Source organism: Anabrus simplex, chromosome X (assembly GCF_040414725.1).
Source record: "Anabrus simplex isolate iqAnaSimp1 chromosome X, ASM4041472v1, whole genome shotgun sequence".
NCBI lineage: Eukaryota > Metazoa > Arthropoda > Insecta > Orthoptera > Tettigoniidae > Anabrus > Anabrus simplex.
The window spans coordinates 5,152,191-5,174,729 of record NC_090279.1 but is presented as its reverse complement, the minus strand read 5'-3'; the positions used below and the strand labels follow the sequence as shown (position 1 = coordinate 5,174,729).

The following is a 22,539-nucleotide window of genomic DNA, read 5'->3' as shown; positions in this document are numbered from 1 at the left end:
ATAATAATAATAATAATAATAATAATAATAATAATAATAATAAATCGAACCCTCCTCTGTTGCTGTGGTTGTTGTCATTTACACGCGGCAGTCGTATCTCAAAAACCTCACCGAGAATCTCGAAAATGACATCGTCGGGTGCATGGGTGACTTTTTGTGCGAACAAAATTAATTTAAAACCGCAAGACGAATACAACGATCTAACTGAAATATATGAAAATGCTGTCAAGATTTACACACGTACAGGACGCTTAAGAAAGTATTCACGTCTGTCGTAGCAACTGATATCAAGATTACAACCCTAGATCTTCCCGTTTGATGCGACTGACCATTGTAATCACAGGCCCTTCCGTTTTACTTGTAATATTAGCTACTAAACTCCTCTTGTACCTCTTCCAGTTGATGTTCCATAAACAGGAAATCAAGTCTCCAACTTCTCGTGGAACATCGACTTGGTCGCCCTCGTACCCGAACAAAGACGCTGCTGGTTTAGGGTACCAATATTGTTGTGAGTCGCACTCTAGAACTCATTAACAAGGCCACAAAATTGTAAATTTGGGAAAGAATGTCGATATTGTATAATTTTCTGTCTCCTTTTCAGCTCACTGGAGGCCCAGACAGTCATGGAACCAAACATAAAGTTAAACTAATTGTTACCTTATTATTGAATAAATGTAAGATTTGTGGTCACAAAATGCAAGAGATTTGTTAAAATCTGGTATTTATTCATAGTTTTTTGTTACAGGCTCGCACAGATAGTTTTTTGCGTGATAAATCTCCGCTCGGTTATCGGAATATGACGTCGAAGGTTGGAGAGGTCATCTAGTCGGCCAACGAGCTGGCTGGATTCAGCATGCGGGACTTTCTGAACACTCAAGTCAATGAAATAAATAGCAAGGCAGAGCTAAAGATACCACAATCAGAACTCGTAAGGATGTCGCTTCTCTTGGTGAGTGTTTGTTTATTTCTCTGTAGCTGATAACAAGGGGTCAAGGGAGAGTTGTTGTCAGGCTTGGAGTGGACATTTTATAATAATAATAATAATAATAATAATAATAATAATAATAATAATAATAATAATAATAATAATAATAATAAAAATGGCTCTGACAACGTGGTTACCCGGTTCGAGTCCCATTGGTCGAAAGAACGTTCACCATCAGAATGTTGGCCGCCAGGGTAGGCGAATTGCTGGTATCCTACTTTTATCACTAGATAAGCCTTGATTAAATTCTAAACGTCTCCGCAGTGCTCATACGGAGTGAGAGCAAATGACGCTGCTGCTGGTGATTCGACCGCCGGATGGAGACGTTAAGCCATGAGCAGTCACCTTGCTGCTGTTCGACAGGAGGAAGCGTAGGCTATGTGCCGGCACTGGGTCTCACCCTCTCCTCTCTTACCATCATATTTCATCTCATTAACTTTTCTGATAAGAAAGGGCATTCGGTCATAACAAAACCGCCTCGACAGATTCATCTCACCTCATACACGACCCCGTAGAGAAAACGGTACAGGGGTTGGACAAATAATAATAATAATAATAATAATAATAATAATAATAATAATAATAATAATAATAATAATAATAATGGCGAATATCCTCCGAGCAGGCCTGGGGTAGGTCTTATAGGTGACCTGCATGTCTCTGTGGATGTGGCTCCTACTTAAGAAGACATCACAAACACACGGCCCCCGATTAACCAATTAACGTTAAAATCCCGACACGGCAGCTAATCGAACCCAGTACCTATTGTACCAAACCATTTCACCACTTAAGGAAGAAATATCTCAATAGAGTAGTGGAATTTTCACAGAATTTGAGTGGAATATTTGTGATTGATGAATGTTCAAACAAGGGAACGTGATGTAACACAAAGGTGTGCTGTCAGTGGTAGAGACAAGTCGAGGGAGAGAAAAGAGGGACTTTCAGGAGCTCATTTGCAGCAGGCACCAAGCTATAGAGTTAAGTGCGGTCTCTCCACACGAGCTGAAGAGAGGCTTTCAGGAGCTCATTTGCAGCAGGCACCAAGCTATACAGTTAAGTGCGGTCTCTCCACACGAGCTATAGAGAGACTTTCAGGAACTCATTTGCAGCAGGCACCAAGCTATACAGTTAAGTGCGGTCTCTCCACACGAGCTATAGAGAGGCTTTCAGGAGCTCATTTGCAGCAGGCACCAAGCTATACAGTTAAGTGCGGTCTCTCCACACGAGCTGTAGAGAGGCTTTCAGGAGCTCATTTGCAGCAGGCACCAAGCTATACAGTTAAGTGCGGTCTCTCCACACGAGCTGAAGAGAGGCTTTCAGGAGCTCATTTGCAGCAGGCACCAAGCTATTCAGTTAAGTGCGGTCAGTAGGCACCAAGCTATACAGTTAAGTGCGGACAGTAGGCACCAAGCTATACAGTTAAGTGCGGTCTCTCCACACGAGCTATAGAGAGGCTTTCAGGAGCTCATTTGCAGCAGGCACCAAGCTATACAGTTAAGTGCGGTCAGTAGGCACCAAGCTATACAGTTAAGTGCGGACAGTAGGCACCAAGCTATACAGTTAAGTGCGGTCTCTCCACGCGAGCTATAGAGAGGCTTTCAGGAGCTCATTTGCAGCAGGCACCAAGCTATACAGTTAAGTGCGGACAGTAGGCACCAAGCTATGCAGTTAAGTGCGGACAGTAGGCACCAAGCTATACAGTTAAGTGCGGTCTCTCCACGCGAGCTATAGAGGAACAATCCGTTATTAATAGTACATTATTCTATGCAAGTAGTTCTACTTTTATCCTCCCGTCTCTTTGGCCGCTCTGCCTGCCAAAATATTTAAATCACACTGGATAGAGTCCTAGTGCCGTACCCGTCATTGGACTTTGGAACTTAGTTTTGCTGTTGGCTGAACTACAGTCGAAGGTTCCCCTTAGCCAACACGTGCGGGGTCTCGCAGATCCCCTCTTTTCTCGATCTTCCCTTGTATAAACATTTGGAGGCGGGAGCCTAATGATATGACCGGAGTAGAAGAGCTGCACATTTCTATTCATCCTGGTTAATACAGTAGACCCGCATTTCAAACGCTCCTAATCTTCTGACGATGGCTTTCCTCACACCAAGATATACTGCACTTCGGCAGTCTATTTGTACAGCATTCTTTCCTCAAAGAATATGCGTGTAAAGTGTACTAAGAGGCCACAGAACCAGGACTGTGATGGTGCTTAGGTCATGCGGGCATAAAACTTGAAAGTATATCCCTGATAATGTCCATGTATAGAGTATTGTGTGTGTAGTATGAGTGTCCGTGAGGTGACGCATTACAGCTCAGCTGTTTGTCTCCTTACTCCCAAGTCTTCCCAGACCGAAGTTTCCAATATTTTCATTACACTATTCCTTGACAGAAGCCACCCAGAGCAAATCACGCTGCTCTCCTGTGGATCTTTTCATGTCGTTCTTGAGTCAAGTAATCTTGGTGAGACCGAGCTCGATAGATGTTGTCGCTTAAGTGCGGCCTGTATCCAGTAATCGGGAAATAGTGGGTTCGAACCCCACTGTCGGCAGCCCTGAAGATGGTTTTCCGTGGTTTCCCATTTTCACTCCAGGAAAATGCTGGGGCTGTACGTTAATTAAGGCCACGGCCGCTTCCTTCCCATTCCCAGGCCCTTCATCTCCCATCGTCGCCATAAGACATATCTGTGTCGGTGCGACGTAAAGCAAATAGCAAAAAAAAAAAAAAATTCATGGTGAGTCTCTCACACGCTGAAATGGTCTTACCAATAACTTATACGGCTCTGGCTTACATCCTTACTGCGACCCCTAAATACACCCATAACCATATGACGAGATCTGTAAAGCTCACCTGGGTACTTGCAGTGAACCACATGTACTACTTTCACAGCGTCGACAGAGTAATTAATATACAAGGAAACACCGCCGTCCAGTAACACTGCCTTGCAGAATTCGCTCTTAATCATAATATGACGAGACAATGCTTCACCTGTTCCATTGCAATGGTCTTGCTTTCTTGAAATGTAGCCACCTATTCTAGTCCAATAGTCCTCTCTTACCTGTACTGCGCTGTTGATAGGCCCTGCAGTGGTAAATAGCGATGCAGTCCATTTGGCCTCCTGAATTTAAAATATCTGCTCTATCTTGCTTGGGCCCTGCTAGTTGATCCTCACGGAAATGAATTTTCCTAAACAAAAATGTTCTTCTATCAGAACAGTTTGACATTTTGAAGATGTGTCCAATATAACCATAAAGAATACTTTCCTCAGCTTCCGCTTATCACATTTCATTCCGGGGATACTATAGACTCTGAATTAATTTGGTATAGCTCCTTCATGCAAACTGCCAAGTAACTGGGGAAGTGCTCAGAGATAAATAGGTAGTTATGTCCAACTTTGTCACATTTAGAGAATATGTATGGTAGAATACTAGAGAAAAGTCGTAGGTATTTTATGTTCACTGTATCGTGGCCTCGTAAAGTTGTATATGCTGTCACCTGTGTGAAATACCTTGAAATGTCAGATATTCTAGTAGTTTGCCTTTCTGGGACAAATGTCCCTATTGCTCCCTGTTGTTAAAAGGACATTATCAACCTGAAGGAAAATTGGTATTTGGAGCTTGGGTGAGCTATCGCCAGTCAGTTTTCTTTCAATCATTCAGTAGTTCAACAATTTAATCAGCCTATCAATTTATATAACATCAAATAGATTGTCGAATCGAAATGTATAAAAATAAATCCTTCCAGAAAGAGCAGCTGTTTCTCTATTTAAAGAGTGAATTTTTGAGCCAAGGTTTCTTGTACTGATTGACTTTCGTGTGTATCATCTGATGGCGGATTAAGGGAGAGGAAGCGACTCAGTACCCTGAACATGAGCTAATTAACAACGTATGGCAGAACTTTAACTATGTGAATCTCGGGAGAGATTTCGATGTTTTTAGTAAGCACGCGACAGTTAGGGTGTCCGCATTTCTGTGAAATGTATGTAGGGCTTTCTCTGGTGTTTGGTTTCCTTAATATAGAGAGGGTAACCAGGTAATACTAAACTCGTGGGTAAAATACCCCTTCTGCGTTAAGGGTCTGTGATGTCAGGCAGTCGTAAATAATGTATTATACTGCCCCGAAAACAGGCGTATTCTAAAATCATTGTGAACTACAATCGAGGGTTCGAGCCCAGTCTGGTGCAAAACTAGAAACCACGGTTCCTTCCGATTCGGTTTACCTTTTGCAAAACCATTTACGAATTGGATATCAGAGTTCGAGCCCCGACCAATGTAATGTGCTCTGGAAGCTGCGGCTTCTCTACGTGAATTATGAGTTTTCCATTTGTAAAGACTAGCACGGGTCATCAGACTGTGACAGACGCGAGTCCTCTCCCCAGATATGTTGTTAAATATCAGAGCTTTCGAGATCTTAATTGTACATTTCTCGAGCGTTGACATTCCATTTCTTGGTTCACGTTCAAAGAGTTAGAAAGGAAAGAAAAAACAATTCCGAATATATTGTATTGGTAAATATTACCTGTGCACCTCACGCTCTCTGCCCCGTGCAAGTAACTGCAATCAGTGTTCAGTGAGAAACTACCACAGGACGAGTTCCCCGCACAATAGTTACTTGGACTAGATGGGGCTGTAGTCTTACTCCAGTATATAAATGTAGGCCAAGACAGAGAGAAAATGTAACAAGGGACGTGGAATTGTCAGACAATTTAACATACGTATATTCCTTTAACAAAGTTCATTAAGCTCTCATGATTATAATTAAAAAGTAGTTTGGATCAAGTTCATAAATCTTTCCAGAATACATAAAACTGCACGGGGAAACAGACGATTACATTACATAGGTAAATACTGCGCGCTGTTTTGTTAACTGACCATCAAAGTTGTCAAACTGGGCTGACAACTAAGGTAATGTGTTTGTTTGACTGACGTTGGATAGATGGAACCGGAATCAGTGTTTGCATTGAAATACCAACTTTTCTGTCACAACCTCCTTTAGAATGTCACTTCAGTCATAGTTAACTGTTGAACTCTGTACCTTTTCCAGGTTCTCTTGCTCCTGATGCTAGCAGTTTCACTGGCGAGCGCAGATCACTGTGCATCGTCCGTGGGCTCTAAGTTGGAAGTGTCTGTGCATGGCCGCAAGAACGCCAGTGGTCATTGGATGATAACGGTACCGTGTGTTCTCAATTGCAGAGTTGTTCTTCTGTGTTGGACGGATAATATTTTATATTTATGTTATAAATACACGTGTTTTATTTCTTTATATTCAAAATGTTTGCATGCGCCATTTGAATTTAACACAACTTTTAAAGTACAGTAATACAGTTTGTGGAATTAATCTGATAGGTACTTGGTATCGAACCGCTGCCTTCGTGATGTACAGGTTGTTCTGTTGCTCTTATGACGTCACGCAAAGAGGCAATGCAAGGACGTAATATTATGTCTCTACTTCTTAATTATGAAATATTCACAAATGTTGATTTAATATAACAGGCAAGATCATTACCAACTGTAATCGCATCACAATTCGTAAGTCAGGTCTATGTAATTTTATCTAAGTAGGTTTGAAGTGTGATTTACACGTTCGAAGCTTGAGAGTTTTTCTCTTCAGTTTACCCAACAAAGAATTATTATACATTAATGCAAATATGGAGACAATAAACGCACAAATGGTTCAGGGAGGACACGAAATGAGGAGTGAGGTAGTTTGATTATTTGATAATTTTTTATTCTACCATTAATCAGAGATATCAGGGTTCGAATCCATGTGTTGCATGTACTCGAGATATTTTATTCTAGAACTGAACAGAGAGAACAGGGAACGAATTCAAGACTACATTTTTTCTGTTAAGGTGACTGTTGTGTTTGCGTCATAAAGTTGATGTTATATTCGAGAAATAAGGAAAGAGAGGTAGATTCCCGTTCAGTTTTATTCCGTGCAATCACCGTCTGAATGCGTGTCAATTTCTATCATTTTTACCAACAAGTTATTGCGCTCCTAACATATATTTAAAACCAAGCCAAGTTTCCCTGTTCACAACACGGGCGAATGTATGCTGACTATTCAAATCGCTACAAACATACATTTATATCTGGAATGTATGAGTAATATAAGGTAGCAACAGACTGTATATGTTGCTCTTGGTAGAGGCCACAGCACTATGCATTGCCGGTCCTCTGTAACGGGGGAGGTCACGCGTCGGATGGAGACGTTAAGACTTGCACAATATGGCGACTGGAAGGGGGCACATATCACAAGATATGTAAGGATAGACCCCTCCAGGGTTCACATCGGGAAGGGGATCTCAAATATGGATTTGGGAAGGGGCATCTCTCCAACCTGTGATGTTAGATCTCTGTAAGGTGATGTCAGGAAAGGGCATGTCAAGAAGGGCAGCTAGCCTTAAAACTTGGGTCCTTTGAATTTAGGTCTCTCTAAAAAGGTGTCGGGAAAGGCGTATGTTAAGAAGGGCAGTTAGCTTTAAAACTAGGATCCTCTGAGGTTAGGCCCTTCTAAGGTGGTGTCGAGAAGAGTTACTTGGCTGTAAAACTAGTTTCTGTGTAGTTACGCCCCCAGTCGTTCTCTCTTCCTAAAATTCTGCGCCAGCACGTGGCTAAGTCCCGTCATGATAGCAGCTGTGAGGTTAGTGTCGTTCAATATTCCGCGCCCAACACGAGCACGTGGTTAGGACTTGTCAAGCTGACAGCAGTGAGGTTAGCCATGCACACTTATTCAAACTCCGCGCCAAACCAGTGCACGTGTTTATGACCTGTTACGATGACAGCAGTGAGGTTGGAATCGCCGACTTATTCAAAGTCCCCGCTATAACAAGTGCACGAGGTTAGGACCAGTTAAGATGTCAGTAGTGAGTTTAGCCATGAGCACTTATTAAAAAATCCGCGTAAGATAACAAAAGTGAAGTTAGTGTCTGTCAAGATGCACGAGCACGTGGCCGTGACGTCATGGTCACATGACCGTGACATCATGGGTCCGATGACCTTGCCAGGGATAAATGACCTCGTGGGACATTGCTGACGCAGCACCCATTGTTTTTGAATCCGCGTTGTCTACTACTACCAATAATAATGGTCATACGTACAGTAGCTTTCTTGTTTCGTTTCTTCCTTGACACTTGTGTCACTACCCTTCAGTCCCTTTCTTCTACACAACATTTGTATCAGTTTTTGATTAGGAATAGCCATGTTTTCCCAAATATTAATACGCCGACTTGTAAGATCTGTTAGTTACTTCTCACATTCACGGAAATTGCCGAGGAATAACTTCTTAATTATTACTTAAGTGTTAACTATTAAGTTACATTGCTTCAAACATCCAAACATTATCTACCAGCAATGATTTAAAGATGTTAAAAAGTATGCATAAAATGTTGCCGGGCTGAGTGACTCAGGCTGTTGAGCGCTGGCCTTGCGACCCTCATATTAGTGTGTACTTACTTGTATAGTTGTGTGGCAACTGCGAAACTCCATACACTTTTTTTAAAATTTGCAACACATTATACTTCCGCCTAAAAGTGATGTAAGATAACAATTAAATAAGAAATTCCACGGGAAGTGTTACGTCCCTTGAGTTGATATTACTCAGCACGAGAAGATACCATACCTAACCTAAACTATGCGGTCTCAAGTAGAGGAGCAAGGACAGTTCAACACTCGGAAATGAGTCAGCACCCGAGGTCTAGTAGTGTAGCAATGCAGGTTCCAATGCAAGGTCATTGAACCCCAGTATAGTAGATAAGCAATGTCGATTTGCGCATTTTGCATAAGAGAGCGAATCTAACCTTACAGTCGCTATGTTGAGGGGCCTAACCATAATTTAACGCCTAGCTGCCCTTCCCGACGCCTAAGAGAGAGAGCCTAAACTTACATCCACCAACTGGAAGTGACTACCCTTAGTTTCACGTCAAGAGCCCTTCCCGACGCCAACTGAACAAGATGGCGCCCATACACATCATCTAATGAGACGGCCTAGGGGCGCTTGCGCAAGGTGGCACATGCTCTTATGAGACGGCCTAGGGTTACGTGCGAAAGATGGCGGCTACACATAGCCTCTTATCAGACGGCTTAGGGGCGCTTGCGGAAGATGGTGCCTACACATAGATGGCTTAAGCACTCTTGCGCAAGATGGCGGCTATACAGAAGCTCTTTTAGAGAAAGCTAGCTGAGAGGCCTACTGCTCAAGATTGCGGATGTACAGAAGGTCTTATGAGACGGCCTAGCGGCGATTGCAAACGATGGTGGGTATACACCGGCTCTTAGGTCGAAAGATGATTGCCATGGGTGAATGCACAAGATGGGGGCTATACAGGGGGGCTATTATGGAGAAAGATTACGGCTATGGACCATTGCACAAGATGGCACACATGGGCTGCTATAAGAACGCCTAGTGCCATAGGAAATATATTGGTTACATTTAAACACCTAGCAGTCGATCAAATTATCGAATAAACAATGTAACTTGAAATTATGTTTGGGAATATACTAATTGAATCTGTTGGCATTGCTTATAAAAGCTTGTAGCTAATGCAGGAGCGATAAAGCCGAATAAATCGTGCTACACACATGATAGGGAATGGAACTCAGGGGCCACATCTTAATAGAAGGACAAAAGGGTGAAATGACTCTTCCTCCTCCTCCTCCCCTTTCCTAGAGATAAAGGCCTAAATGGCTAATGGTCTGAAGGGCTACTGGGCTAAAGCGCTAATGATATCTTATTAGAAGTGCAAAAATGTAAAAGAACACCTTCTCCTCGTAGGCATAAAGGTCTCAATTTCTAAAGGGCTAAGGGGCTAAAGGGCTAATGGCCTAAAGGGCTAATGGGATAAAGGGCAAACCGGCAAAAGTTCTAAAGGGCAAAATTGCTCACATTTTTATAGTATTTAGGGAGCCTCTCCTCTCTTTATTAAGGCTTGAGTCCGGCTTTACAGCTAGAGCGGAGTTAACACCCTGAGGAGGGGAGAATGATGGAAAAGAGTCTGTACCAATATAGGTAATCGTTCTACTATATGCTACAGAAGGATGACGTAGATGAGAGTGAAGGTGAGGGATGGGAATGTAGGAAGGTGTTTAGGCTGTTGTGCTGTCGGGAGAGAGCTTGCAGGAAAATTCTTCACTTTGAAGAGCTATTAGTCAATAATACCTGCACAACGTAATTCTTGTTGTATTTCAAAAATATTTTTATACTCTGAGTAACCAGCATCTTGACTGGCTCTTAGAAGTTCCAATCGTTTTACAACTACGTTGGGGTCCTTACAGTATCTTACGTCAACGTGGGGTAAGATAGGATTGTTGTTAATTTTGAGCCTATATGCAGACATTTGATGTGTAGGGACTTGCTTTAATGTAATACGTGCTTCATCAGTAGCGCTTCCAGGTACAAAATTAACTTGTTTCCATAGCATGAAACGTTGAAATTTTCTTCCACTCTATGTTGCATCTCCTGCACTGCGACAGAACCTGAAGTAGACTTAGAAAATGAAGTAAAATCATAAAGCTCTAATGGCAATGAAATATTGAGATCTTCTCTTTCTTCTTCTCCTTTTCTTTTATTATCACTATTATTACCCTTATTTTCATAACTATGACATTGCCTCTCTTTATCTCGAAATGTGTGCTTAGTAACAGAACTTGATGCATGCCAAGACAGCAACGGAGAATTAAAAATCTCACGCAGAGGTGTACTTTTTAAAAATTAATCAAAGTTTTCTTGACTACGGTTGAACTCTTTATATTTTCTTCTCGCTGAATCTACATTACACGCGGCTTCGTGACGTTGAACGTTCTATGCGTTCTTGAACTCTCTTCTACAATATTTACATTGGAAAATTGTCCTACGTGATATCTCCTGACGTTTCTTGTGTTAATCTCGGGAAATATATTTCCACACACTTTGCAAATATAGCTAGAAATAGGTTTTTCAACGAAGGACTTTAATTTTTTGCTAACAGATTCTTCATTGAAAGATACAAGTTAAATCTACTAGACACTTGTTACTCTATACTTCGATGATGCGAACAGCTTAACGATTACCAGTAACCTAACAGAAAAGCGTATAAGCAAGGTAGTAACAGTGAGGTTTAGCCCCGTCAAGATGGCAGCAGTGGGATTAGCGATGTTCTGTTGTTTAAAGTTCGGTGCCCATGTGGTTAAATATGGCAGCTGTTATCTTGACAGGTGTCAAAAAGCACGTGGATTTTATATTCCGCTCCACGACGTGCATAAGGTGGCAGCAATTAGGTTTAGCGCTATAAGGAGGGCAGCAGTGAGGTTTGCGATGCTATATTGTCCTTAAGAGTGAGGTTTGGGTCCGTTAAGGTGACAGCTCTTACCCTGGCAGTTGTTACAAAAGCACGCGGCCAACACGTGAGTTTGTTTACACACAGGAGCACGTGGTCGCGACGTCACGGTCACGTGGTATGCTGCGCCTGCACCCGTAGTTCATAATCCGCGCGGATGTGGTTAGAACTTGTCAGAAAGCAGGTAGATTTTATATTTCGTACGCCTTCGTCGTTAAGATGTCAGCTGTTATCTTAGCATGTCCGATCTATGAGCACTACAAGCGCTACAAGTTCTGTTACTAAGCACACATTTCGAGATAAAGAGAGGCAAGTTCATGATTATGATAATAAGGATAATGATGCTGATAATAATGGAAAAGGAGAAGAAGAACTCAGTGTTTCATTACCATCAGACCGTATGGTTTTATTTCATTTTCTAAGTGTATTACACGTTCTGTCGCCGTGCAAACATCCCAAAAAGATGTCTGTCTGTTAGGTCACCAGCCCAGAGGCTGGTTGGATCCTCAAATAGCACTACCAAAGGTTATGCATTTATAAAGAAACCCCAAAAGCCAATGGCAGCACCAAAATGAGGCGTACTAGGCAAGATGAGGAGTGAGGTGGTTTGCTATTGCTTTCCTCACTGGGTCAGAAAGTACTACTATTGCAGCACGACTGGCCCAGTGAGCAGCACCTTTCATAACACTCAGATGCACCCTAGCAGCTTCCATATTGTCACAGCCATGGATGTTGACTGGGACTTCGTAGGAAGCTACATTTTACTCTGGCCTGTGCCAAGAGATGGATGCAAAAGTACTGTATCCATAAAGAAATGACAGAAGGCTACCCAGAAAGATATGCAAAATAAAGTAGAAGGAAATTTCAACGCTTCATTGTTATCGAAAGATGTTAAGTTTGTACCTGGAAACGCTGCTGCTGAAGCACGTATTACATTAAAACAAGTCCCTACCCATCAAATGTGTGCATATAGGCTCAAAGTTAACAACAATCCTACGTTAGCCCATGTAAGGACCCCAACCAACTCGTAAAATATTTGCAACTTCTAAGAGCCTATAAAGATGCTGACCTTGCATTGGAACCTGCATTGGTACACTACTAGACCTCGGGTGCTGACACATTTCTGGGAGGTGAACTGTCTTTGCTCCCCTACTGTCTCATTATCTACGTCAATTCTGATGTGATAAGTTTGAAGAAGGAACATTCAATATACTTAAATTAATGTTAAGTTATGCCTTTCAACAGTCACAATTATCCATGGAATGAATTTCAATCGCAACTTGTAGCATTCACTTAGCTCATTAAATTGATCAGCTGATGGGTTTGGCGCGCTTTCTACAGTACGGCCTGTTTATTACGAAGGCAGTGATCAAACCAAAACCTCATTTACATGTGCTAACCACTAACGGCTTTAGGAAGAGACAATAAATAGCAGTGAGGTATCCCATAGCAGAAGTAATTACATACATGTGTAGTGTTGTCGCTGGGACTTGGGCAAGCGATTTAAATTATATCTGCCTTCTTCCTAATCGGCTTGCCCGAAGACAAGCAGTCTGCTTGTTCGCGACATGGTCACCGGATGCGCTAGGACTTAGTAGTTAGCAGAATTAACACTCACAGACTCTACTCTAAGGAGGCTGTGGATTTGGCCATTGATTTCAGTTAAGCAATCTCCGTATTGATTGTGCTTCTTTTGGGTTCGCCTACTGTTTGCGAAGTTTGTTAGTGTGTTTTATATATGTGATTGTGTTGTCCTCCGTTGCTCAGGTTTTATGACAATGTTTCCCATAAATTCTTAAGTTTAGCTGTGAAGAAGACGACAGCCACCTTGTTATAGTTTCTTGTTTGTCGTTGATTGTAAAATTTCGCCTTGAAAGGTATACTGTGTTAGTTAACACCACCTATGTGTCCTGTACACCAACTAAGGAACGGTAGCCATGTTTTGTTAGTATTCAAGCATCGTATATTTCCAGTTTGATTTTCAACGTTTAAGTTACTTGTTCTTTGTTATTGTGTGTGTCAGACAGAAGATAACGAACAATTGTCTGCCGTCTATGTAGGAAATCAGGTGACGCTGGATCCAATGTATTACTTTTTCTGTGAGATACGTCATTCGAGGATTCACGGATTATGTGCTGGCATCTCTGATGTGGAAGTTCAGGATCTTACTTGCACTACTGACTCAAGGTGTGGGCTGCGGGTTAGAATTCACCCACGGTAACCTCTGTCTGTCGTAAAAGGCGACTAAAAGGGGACCGAGTGGCCGTCGATATAAGTGACCCGCCTGAATGTCAACAGCCTCCTCCGCGGGTGGATGAACGAATTGAGGTTACGGCACTCTCTTGTCCTTGGAGGGAGAAATTGCCCCTAAAGGCGGATGACCTATACATATTGGTCAACGGCATGGAATGGAGAAGGCAACGGGAAACCACTCCATTAAGGATCCTAAGGATATCCCAAGTAGAATGCAAACAATGGGAGCTGACATTAATGAGGAAACGTTGACTACTGATCATGGATTTCGGAACCCTAGATCTAGCAGGCGGTGCGACGTAAAGCCCCTAGCAAAAAAAAGATCTAGCAGGAGAGGTAAGAGCGCTTCTCAGGTCATTAGCAAGCGAAATCGCACTAAAACCGCCATGAAGATGGGAACATGAAAAGTACGAACGCTATTGAAAGCTTGAAAACTGGTTGAATTGAGAGGCCAGATGAGGAAGTATGAGGTAGATATATTAGATATACGTGAAGCAAGATGGAAAGGAAATGGAGACTTCTACAGTGATGAGATTACAGTAATTTAAGTTGCGCAGAGAAAAGAGGAAAGCATGGAGTGGCACTTATAATAAGAAGAAAATGGTCAAATAATATTTTTAGTACCTACCATGGCAGGTACCGATTAAAGATGGCGAAAATTAATAGTGCACCTGAGGACTTGGTAATAATTCAGACATATTTCCCACCATCGGCTCATAATTTGGAAGAAGTGGAGACTATGTATGAGGTTACAGAAGTACTATTAAAACAAACTAAAGAAAAAGATAATGTCGCTATAATGGGCAATTTTAATGCAATAGTGGGATTTCGTACAGGCAACAAGACAGTAGGAAATTTTGGTATGGGGGAAAGAAATGCAAGAGGTGAAACTTCGGTAGATTCCTGCAGTAAAAATGATATGGTTATTACAAACACGTTATTTGAAGTTCCTCTTAGAAGAGGTACACGTGGAAGTCGCCTGACAAAAGACGATTTCAGTTAAGGGCTTAAAGTCAGATTAGAACAAAATACGGAAGAGGAAAAGAGAAATGGACCAAAAGCTTTGCTGAAGAGATAGAAGAAAGTATGGAAAAGGGAAAAGAGGATCAAATATATAAGAAAATCAGTGCCCTTCACTACAAAATTGGAACTAAATCTCCAGTAGTAAAAAATAAAGAAGGAATATTACTGGTAGACAACGATAAGATATGTGCTCGCTGGAAACAATACATGGAAGAACTGTACGGTGATTAGGACTTCAAGAATGAAAATAATCAAATTGAAGACATCAATGAGTGTGGAAGAGAAATGCAATGTCCTCCAATCATGAGACATGAATTTTAACATGCCATTCGGGGTTTGAATGTAGGAAAACAATCGGTGTTGATGATATCCCTGGAGAATTACGGAAACATTTAGGTATCAACATAAAGACCAATTATTCAGAGTAATAACTGAATGCTACGAAAGATGAATCGTGGCAGAAGATTTCACACAATGCAGAGCCATTAATATACAGAAAATAGGAAGGGCAGGTGACCGCACCTATTATAGGACACTTTCAGTATTAACACATGGCTCCAAGATACACATTCATATGGTCAAGAGAAGAATAAACAGGAGGTAAGTATGTTGGAGAAGACCAATTTGGATTTAGAGAAGGCAGAGGAGCAAGAGAATCAATTCTGGCCTTACGCATGTTAGTGGAGAGAAGGATTGAAATGAATAGAACAACTTGTCTTACCTTCATTGACTTAGAAAATGCCTTTGACAATGTGAACTGGGAACTACTGTCTAGAACTATGAGCAAAATAGGACTGGACTGAAAGGATATAAGGGTGTTTAATCAACTGTATCTGAACCAAAGCACAAAAATAATCATCAAGCAGGCAGAAGAAAAGCCAGTATTAGAGAAGGAGTTAGACTACACTGGCCGCAGAAAAATCTAACTGACTTGGAGGAAAATTTCTCCTCCAAGCCAGAGGACGAACCCTTTTCACTGCTAAGTTGGAATAAAATGAATGTAGAATCTAATAAAAGTGAAGAGGGAGAAGCTTTTCTTAAGAAACGGCTCTTTTCAGCGTTGAAGTTTGAGTTATTTAGTGAATTGTGGTGTTATAATTTGGAATAGGCCTAATTATCATTCTAGCCCAGGTCATACTACTACTACTGCTACTACTACTACTACTAATAATAAACAAGCCTCTGCCTTAGGCCTAAGTGTGCAACTGCTCAATCAAAACAGCGCGTCATAGTAGAAATCGAACAGGTGGAATACTATGTTGAACCAGTGTGTTACGTATCAGCAGTATCAGAAAATGGATGAACCAAAGGAATAGCATGCTAAACGAGAAAGATTTCAAACTACCCAGCTATTTCCAGCCGATATTCAGTCAGTCTGTTATACTCGGTTCACAGTAGTAATCCCATCTATCGGATATGAGTGGCAGCATAAGGGACAAAGAACATCACAAAAAACAATGGTCAATGAAATTATATTGCTGATCAATGTTATGCGCTTTCCACATTTTAGGCTTTCACATTTAGTTTTCTTCCGACTCTGAAATACCACTGTTATCACGGTCGGTACGGTAAAACTGAATGAAACATAAAAGATCGGAAATTGTACTCTCTATAATATTTGTTACGTAGTACTTTTCGACAGCACCAATAACACAGGTATTTAAAAATTAAATTTTAGGCACCTCCCCGTAGAATACATTTTCATCCAGCTTAGCCTCTAGTTTTTTTATTCCCAACTCTAAATACCGATTTTCATTAAATTCTGCTATCCCAATTTCTCGTGGCTCGGCGTTGATATGGATTCAGTAAAAAAATACAAATTCATTAATATTTCTGTTATCACAGCTGGTACGGTAAAAATGTATGACAGAAATGATCGGAAATTTAATTCTATGAAACTTTAGTTATGTAGCATTTATCGATAGGACCAATAATAATATAAATATTTGAGAATTAAGTTTTGGGCCAACCCCTAAACTATCATTACTTTCACTCAGCGTGAATAAAATTATTTATAGCCTAGATTGTAGTGACTCATCCACGGACTTCTCGTGATGCGTGTACATACATACATACATACATACTGTACCAGTAAAAGAGCCCGACTCTCAGATTAAATTTTTAAAGGGGCACGAAATAGAGATCTCAGGGTGAAAAACTGGATTAATTGTAGCTAGGGCTCGGTACAGGAGGTAGGGTCCTATCTACAGAAAAACTTTGACCCTGATTGTATAAGATTTTATTCAAATAAGTCATGAGTTTGCACATCACCTCTAAGTAGAAATGGACTGTCTTCCTCGTATTCCAATAGTATGGCTTGGGTTCTCCAGCTCACCAAGCCAAGCTGGTTGAAGCACGTTCCAGAAGACTCCAGGGATTCCAGGGACTCCAGATACTTCTGACAGAGGCCGTTGGACTGTCTGGATTGACGGCGAGTAGAGATGTCTCGAACTCTGAGGCCCGGGTTGAACCCCGATGATCCAGGCGATGTTGTAGATAGTCACGTACTACCTCAGTCCAATGAGACTGAGAGGATTGATGTTCCCAAAGTCACTAGTAGCACTGAGTCCATGAACACCTTGGATGATCAACTTATAAGCAGGGATCTTGATAATTGTACATCAAGACTTCCAACACTCCTAAAATGACATGAGTGGTATTAATAATTTTAGAGTTCATCACTAGGAAAATCTTCGTCTCTGAATAACGTTTGGCAACGAAAAATACAAGTCCCTTCTTGTGAAATTATAGTTAAAATCAAAGTTCATTACTGGCGAAGGTGCAAGTCTTTGCCTAAACTCGAACGAAAAAACATAAGTCCATTCACTTGGAAGTCTGAATATATTTAAAGTTAATCACTGGTGAAACTCATAAAGTCTTTGAGTGACCACTGACGAAAACACAAGTCCATTCACATAAATACATTCGCTGACGAAATTTATAAGTCTCTTAAACCAACACTGGCAAATGTACAAGTCTTTGAGTAAATGCAAGTGAAATCCTGACTTTGTTCAAAGTCGTTGGGAAGTTAAAATTCATCACTAGCAATGTTAATCAATCACTGTCTATTAGAAGAATGAGTTCCTTAACAGTTGCAAATATTCCACGTAAAAAACACAAGTCCATTTTACGAACACTTAGAAAAGTTCCCATCTCGAATACGCGTGAATAATACAAGTCCATTCAATGATCACGTAGAAAAGTTCTGGTCTCGAACTCATGAAAATAATACAAGTCCATTCAGTGAACACTTAGAAAAATTTCAGCTTCGAAGATGCGTGAATAATACAAGCCCATTCAGTGAACACTTAGAAGAATTCGGGTCTCGAACCCATGTAAATAATATAAGTCCATTCAGTTAATACTTGGAAAAATTCCAACTTCGAAGACACGTAAATAATATTCAGTGAACACTTAGAAAAATTCGGGTCTCGAACCCATGGAAATAATACAAGTCCATTTCCTGAACACTTAGAAAACACTCGAAGTTTTATGAGTCCACTTTATCAAACTTGGAAGAATCGTCTTCCCACACTTGTACAATGACAGAGTTCCACGATGATAGTAGCAGCAGGAGTGTCCTCGCTGACTACTCAGCTGAGACTGTGTGTATAAGCTACAGTAGGTCCCCTTTTTATTCAATCCGGGATGTCTACGTCATAATACTGTTTGATTGAATATCTCCCGAATCCCTCGATGGATTTGCTTGAAACTCGTGCATTGGGACGTTTAGGTGATCCCAAACAAGATGACATATCGCTCGACTCGCTAGCACAATTATTATGGGATTTCCAAATTTTCTCCATCGAATTCTCTAGAACAAGTGACGTGGAATCCAGAAAATACCAGTCAAGGCTGGCAACACGTGTTGAGACGAGCGGGCGGCCTAGCTAGCCCCTGTGGCTACGTCACAGCTCACAGTCGTCATACACTTCGCTAGCTGGTCCTCGCTGCTTGTAAACAAACCATCCGCGCTCGGAACATTACGCGTGGTAAATAAACGAAACTTATGCTCAAAAAATACTTATGTACAGGTCGTAACCGGTACAATACATACATACATACATACATACATACATACATACATACATACATACATACATACATACATACATACATACATACATATATGCATTCCTACCTTCACGAACGTCAACAATGTGTGAAAGATAATAATATAATCGTTCCCTCGTGGCGTCACGTGAATAGAGGAGTCCCTCAAAGCTCTGTACTCGGACCTTTTCTTATCGCACTCTTTGTGAATGGCGTATCATCGATTTTAAGACATTGCAAATACTGCATGTACGCTGACGACCTTCAACTCTACACAGACTGTACAGCGCAAGACCTTCAGGAAAGTATAGACTTAATAAACATTGACTTACAGACTGTTAGTGAATGGTCTGCTGCCAACGGCCTTCAAGTGAATCCTACAAAGTCACAAGTAATCTTTCTAGGCTATCAACATCAAATGGCAAGTATTAATAAACTTCCATTGCCGAGAGTAATCCTTCAGAATGTTGCAATTCCTTTTGTACCACAAGTGAAGAACCTCAGCGTTATCATGGACGAACGCATGATTTGGTCTGAACATATCTTACATATCTGCCAAGAGGTTTTATCTGCTCTTCATTCTTTATATAAATATTTATTTCCAATAAAACTGCCTGGATCTATAAAAAGTTGTCCAGCCAAGTCTTATCTATTACTACACAGCCTGGAGCCTTAAGAAGTATTCCAGCCAGGTCATATCTACAGCTAAAAAGCCTGGAGCCATGTTAAGTATTCCAGCCAGGTCATATCTATTTCTACACTGGCTGGAACCGTAAGAAGTAGTCCAACCTGATCATATCTACTGCTACACGGAGCCGTAAGAAGTAGTCCAGTCAGGTCATATCTACATCTACGCTGCTTCGAGCCATAAGCCAGGTGATATATAGTGCTACACTGCCTAGAACTGTAAGAAGTAGTCCAGCCAGGTCATATCTACATCTACACTGCTTCGAGCCATAAGCCAGGTGATATATAGTGCTACACTGCCTAGAACTGTAAGAAGTAGTCCAGCCAGGTCATATCTACATCTACGCTGCTTCGAGCCATAAGCCAGGTGATATATAGTGCTACACTGCCTAGAACTGTAAGAAGTAGTCCAGCCAGGCTATATCTACTGCTAAACTGCCTGGAATGATAACAAGTACTCCCTGTATCTGTAATTTGCTGTTGATTTCCTCCACTCCTAACTTCTAAAATTGGTATTTCCTGTGTTAAGGAGATATTATCGAGGACTTAGAGTACGTCTCCAGTCTTCTTGGTGAGCTTAAATATTTCACAGCTACGCAGAGCAACCGAACACCAAATGCTATTTAATGCTTAAAAGTTAATTCTCGACACAGTTACGAGTTACCTCGCAACATTGGTCATAAGACTTCAGAAGCGTCGTTGTTGGACATGTTGTAAAATTTTACAGCAGGAGGATGATGCCCAGAAAACCCGACAACTCGTGCTTTATAAACACACGAACAATACACTGAATAAAATGACTCTGCGATTTTCAGAGTAATGTCTCAGAATAAGGAACAAACAACATGTCTCCAATTACCACTCTATGCTACGGCGAAACGTCGAATAAAACACCAATCATCGTTGTGTGTTGTGGTAGATGGGCATAATGGCATTTCATGTGACGTGCGAAAAAATAAAAAATAATCACGAGTGTGATGAGGCAGGATTGTTCCAAATGCGTGCTCCATATCCACCTTGGAATTACAGTGGATTGTCAACTAAGTGTAAGGTCTATGTCTAAGGTTTGCGATCTTCGTTACAGGTTGACACGCGGCGATTGACATCGACGGAGAACCAATGGGAATTAGCCGTGAATGTCCACCAAGAAAGAAGATCATGTGATAGCAGTGAAATTGAGCAGCTTGTTTCGGTGACTACTGTACATCGACCAGTACACGGTAAGTTTCTGATCGTTGTAATGAAACTCTCATACACACTCGGTATCCCTTAACTCAAAGAAGTAGGACCCCAGTGTTTGTGGGCGGCTATCAGCTAGGGGGCGCGCTTGTGTTAGTCTCCTACCTGTTCGATATAGGAGACTGGACAACGCGTTCTGATATTCCGGAGAGGATTGGAATTAATTACAGGGAGCGAAGAATAATAGAAACTGTACTGGTCAGAATAATGGAAGCAACAATCCGCCAGCGAGCGGGCAGGTGTGTAGTCTGCCTCTCTTACATCTTAATGTGTATATAGCGCAGGCAATAGTAGTCATTGTTCTGGAGGAAATCAAAGAAATACTAAATAAGAGCAGTGGAATGTAGTAGATAAAGTCAGGTGAAACAGGTGATATTGGACTAGGAATTGTACTGATTAAGGAGGTGGAGGAATTTGGGGAACTAGGAAGTAGAATAACCAATGACAGGAGAAGCTAGCAGGACGAAACCTTCTACTCACCATGAATATACTATCCAGGCCGTCGTTTGTGGAAGTATTTGTCTGAAACGAGAGACTGCATGGGATAGCAACATGCTAAGCAGAGAAAGTGAGTAGAGGCCTTTGAAATGTGGGGTTACAGAAGAATGCTTAAGGCAAGTAATGGAAACTCGTGTCCTTGCCTTGAGGGCGTGCAGTTTCTTCCAGCCGCACTCTCAATGGAGGTGAGCGTATTTAACTACATACTTGTCGTCCTGCCAACATTAAGTTTCTCAAAGCAGTGGGTATAAAAGGGTGGACACATTTGAATTGCAAGTAATTGCGCTAACCGTTACACTACGGAGCTTAAGACGAGATTGGACGATCATAGCACAAACGAAGAGCAGGTGACTGGACGGCGATATGGGATAAGCTTAGGGTTTCGACGGAGAACAGGAACAATGTACAGGATGCGATGGGAGGGGAAGTTCCGAACGACAGGTACGCTAACTTTTTCAGGGGAAGGAAACTGAGGGAAAAGGGATCAAGACAAGGGGAATTTTCACTAGGGCATCCGTGAGGCACCGCTGGTAAAACACAGAGGGGAAGAGGGGGAAGTGAAAGTGTTACAGGAAGTAGGGAGATCAGAGAAAAGGGAAACGTAGAGTAGAGGGCGTGAAACAGGATCAATAGAAGGAGAAAATGGAGGATGAAGTAGGATCTGCGAACAGCAAAGAAGAATAGGGAGAGTAGTAAGGGAGGGGATCTAATGACGTGGATGGGGTCGAGGCTCTGGTCATTGAGGACTCTTTAGTTAGGCTCAGGAGAAGTGCGTGGAGGAAAGGGAACCAAGGTAGAGGAGTTACGTTAAGTCAGAAGTTGACGAAAGAGGAGTGTAAGGATTGTGTGGTAGTTTCAATGCTGGTACGAACAACGTACGACAAGCAGGAATAACTACCAACACAGAGTGGGATCTTGTTATGAAGTTGAAGGGAGATAGGATTATGATTATTTGGATACATTTTAGGAGGGATATTGAATGAACGGGTACTTTAGATGAAACTAAGGAGTAGGTATGTGTGAGACTGGGAGTGAGGTTTGTAGCTCATGTGTGTGTGTAAGTTAGGGGTTTGCTTATAAGAGATATATTGAGGACTAGGCAGCTGACGTGAGTGAACAGGGACATGGCAGTTGTAAGGAGAAGGATATAATGAAGTAACGCAGTATATATTTGTTTATCAGATGTTATATAAGGAGTTGGATCGTGTCTATGAAGTGACATAATGATGCGGAAATTTCTTCCGGAATTGGAGGGTTTATTGTTCAGATAGGATGCAATGGATACGAGGGGGAGTATTTATACGGATGAAAGAAGAATGTGTTATCTATTAAAAAGTTAAACTTGAAGAACGTGTTCAGAAAGCGATATATTCGGGGTGTAGGCCTACTGACATGGATGGCTTGATGCACACGAGAAAGTATTTGATCAGATGTGGATAACGACAGAGAGAATAATGTGATTGTAGCGAAAATGATAGTATGTACATTAATT

General features: G+C 41.5%; 1 protein-coding gene across 1 annotated transcript in view; it reads left to right on the top strand.

Annotated features, from left to right (window-relative positions):
- Nucleotides 1-853: 853 nt before the first annotated feature.
- The window catches only part of LOC137503154 (hemolymph lipopolysaccharide-binding protein-like), a 36,921-nt gene continuing 15,235 nt past the window's right edge, over nt 854-22,539 (top strand). Inside the window, exons 1-3 of the mRNA XM_068230629.1 lie at nt 854-949; nt 6,026-6,151; nt 20,395-20,530. Of these exons, the coding sequence (XP_068086730.1) occupies nt 854-949; nt 6,026-6,151; nt 20,395-20,530 (358 nt within the window). The remainder of the gene's footprint in view (nt 950-6,025; nt 6,152-20,394; nt 20,531-22,539) is intronic.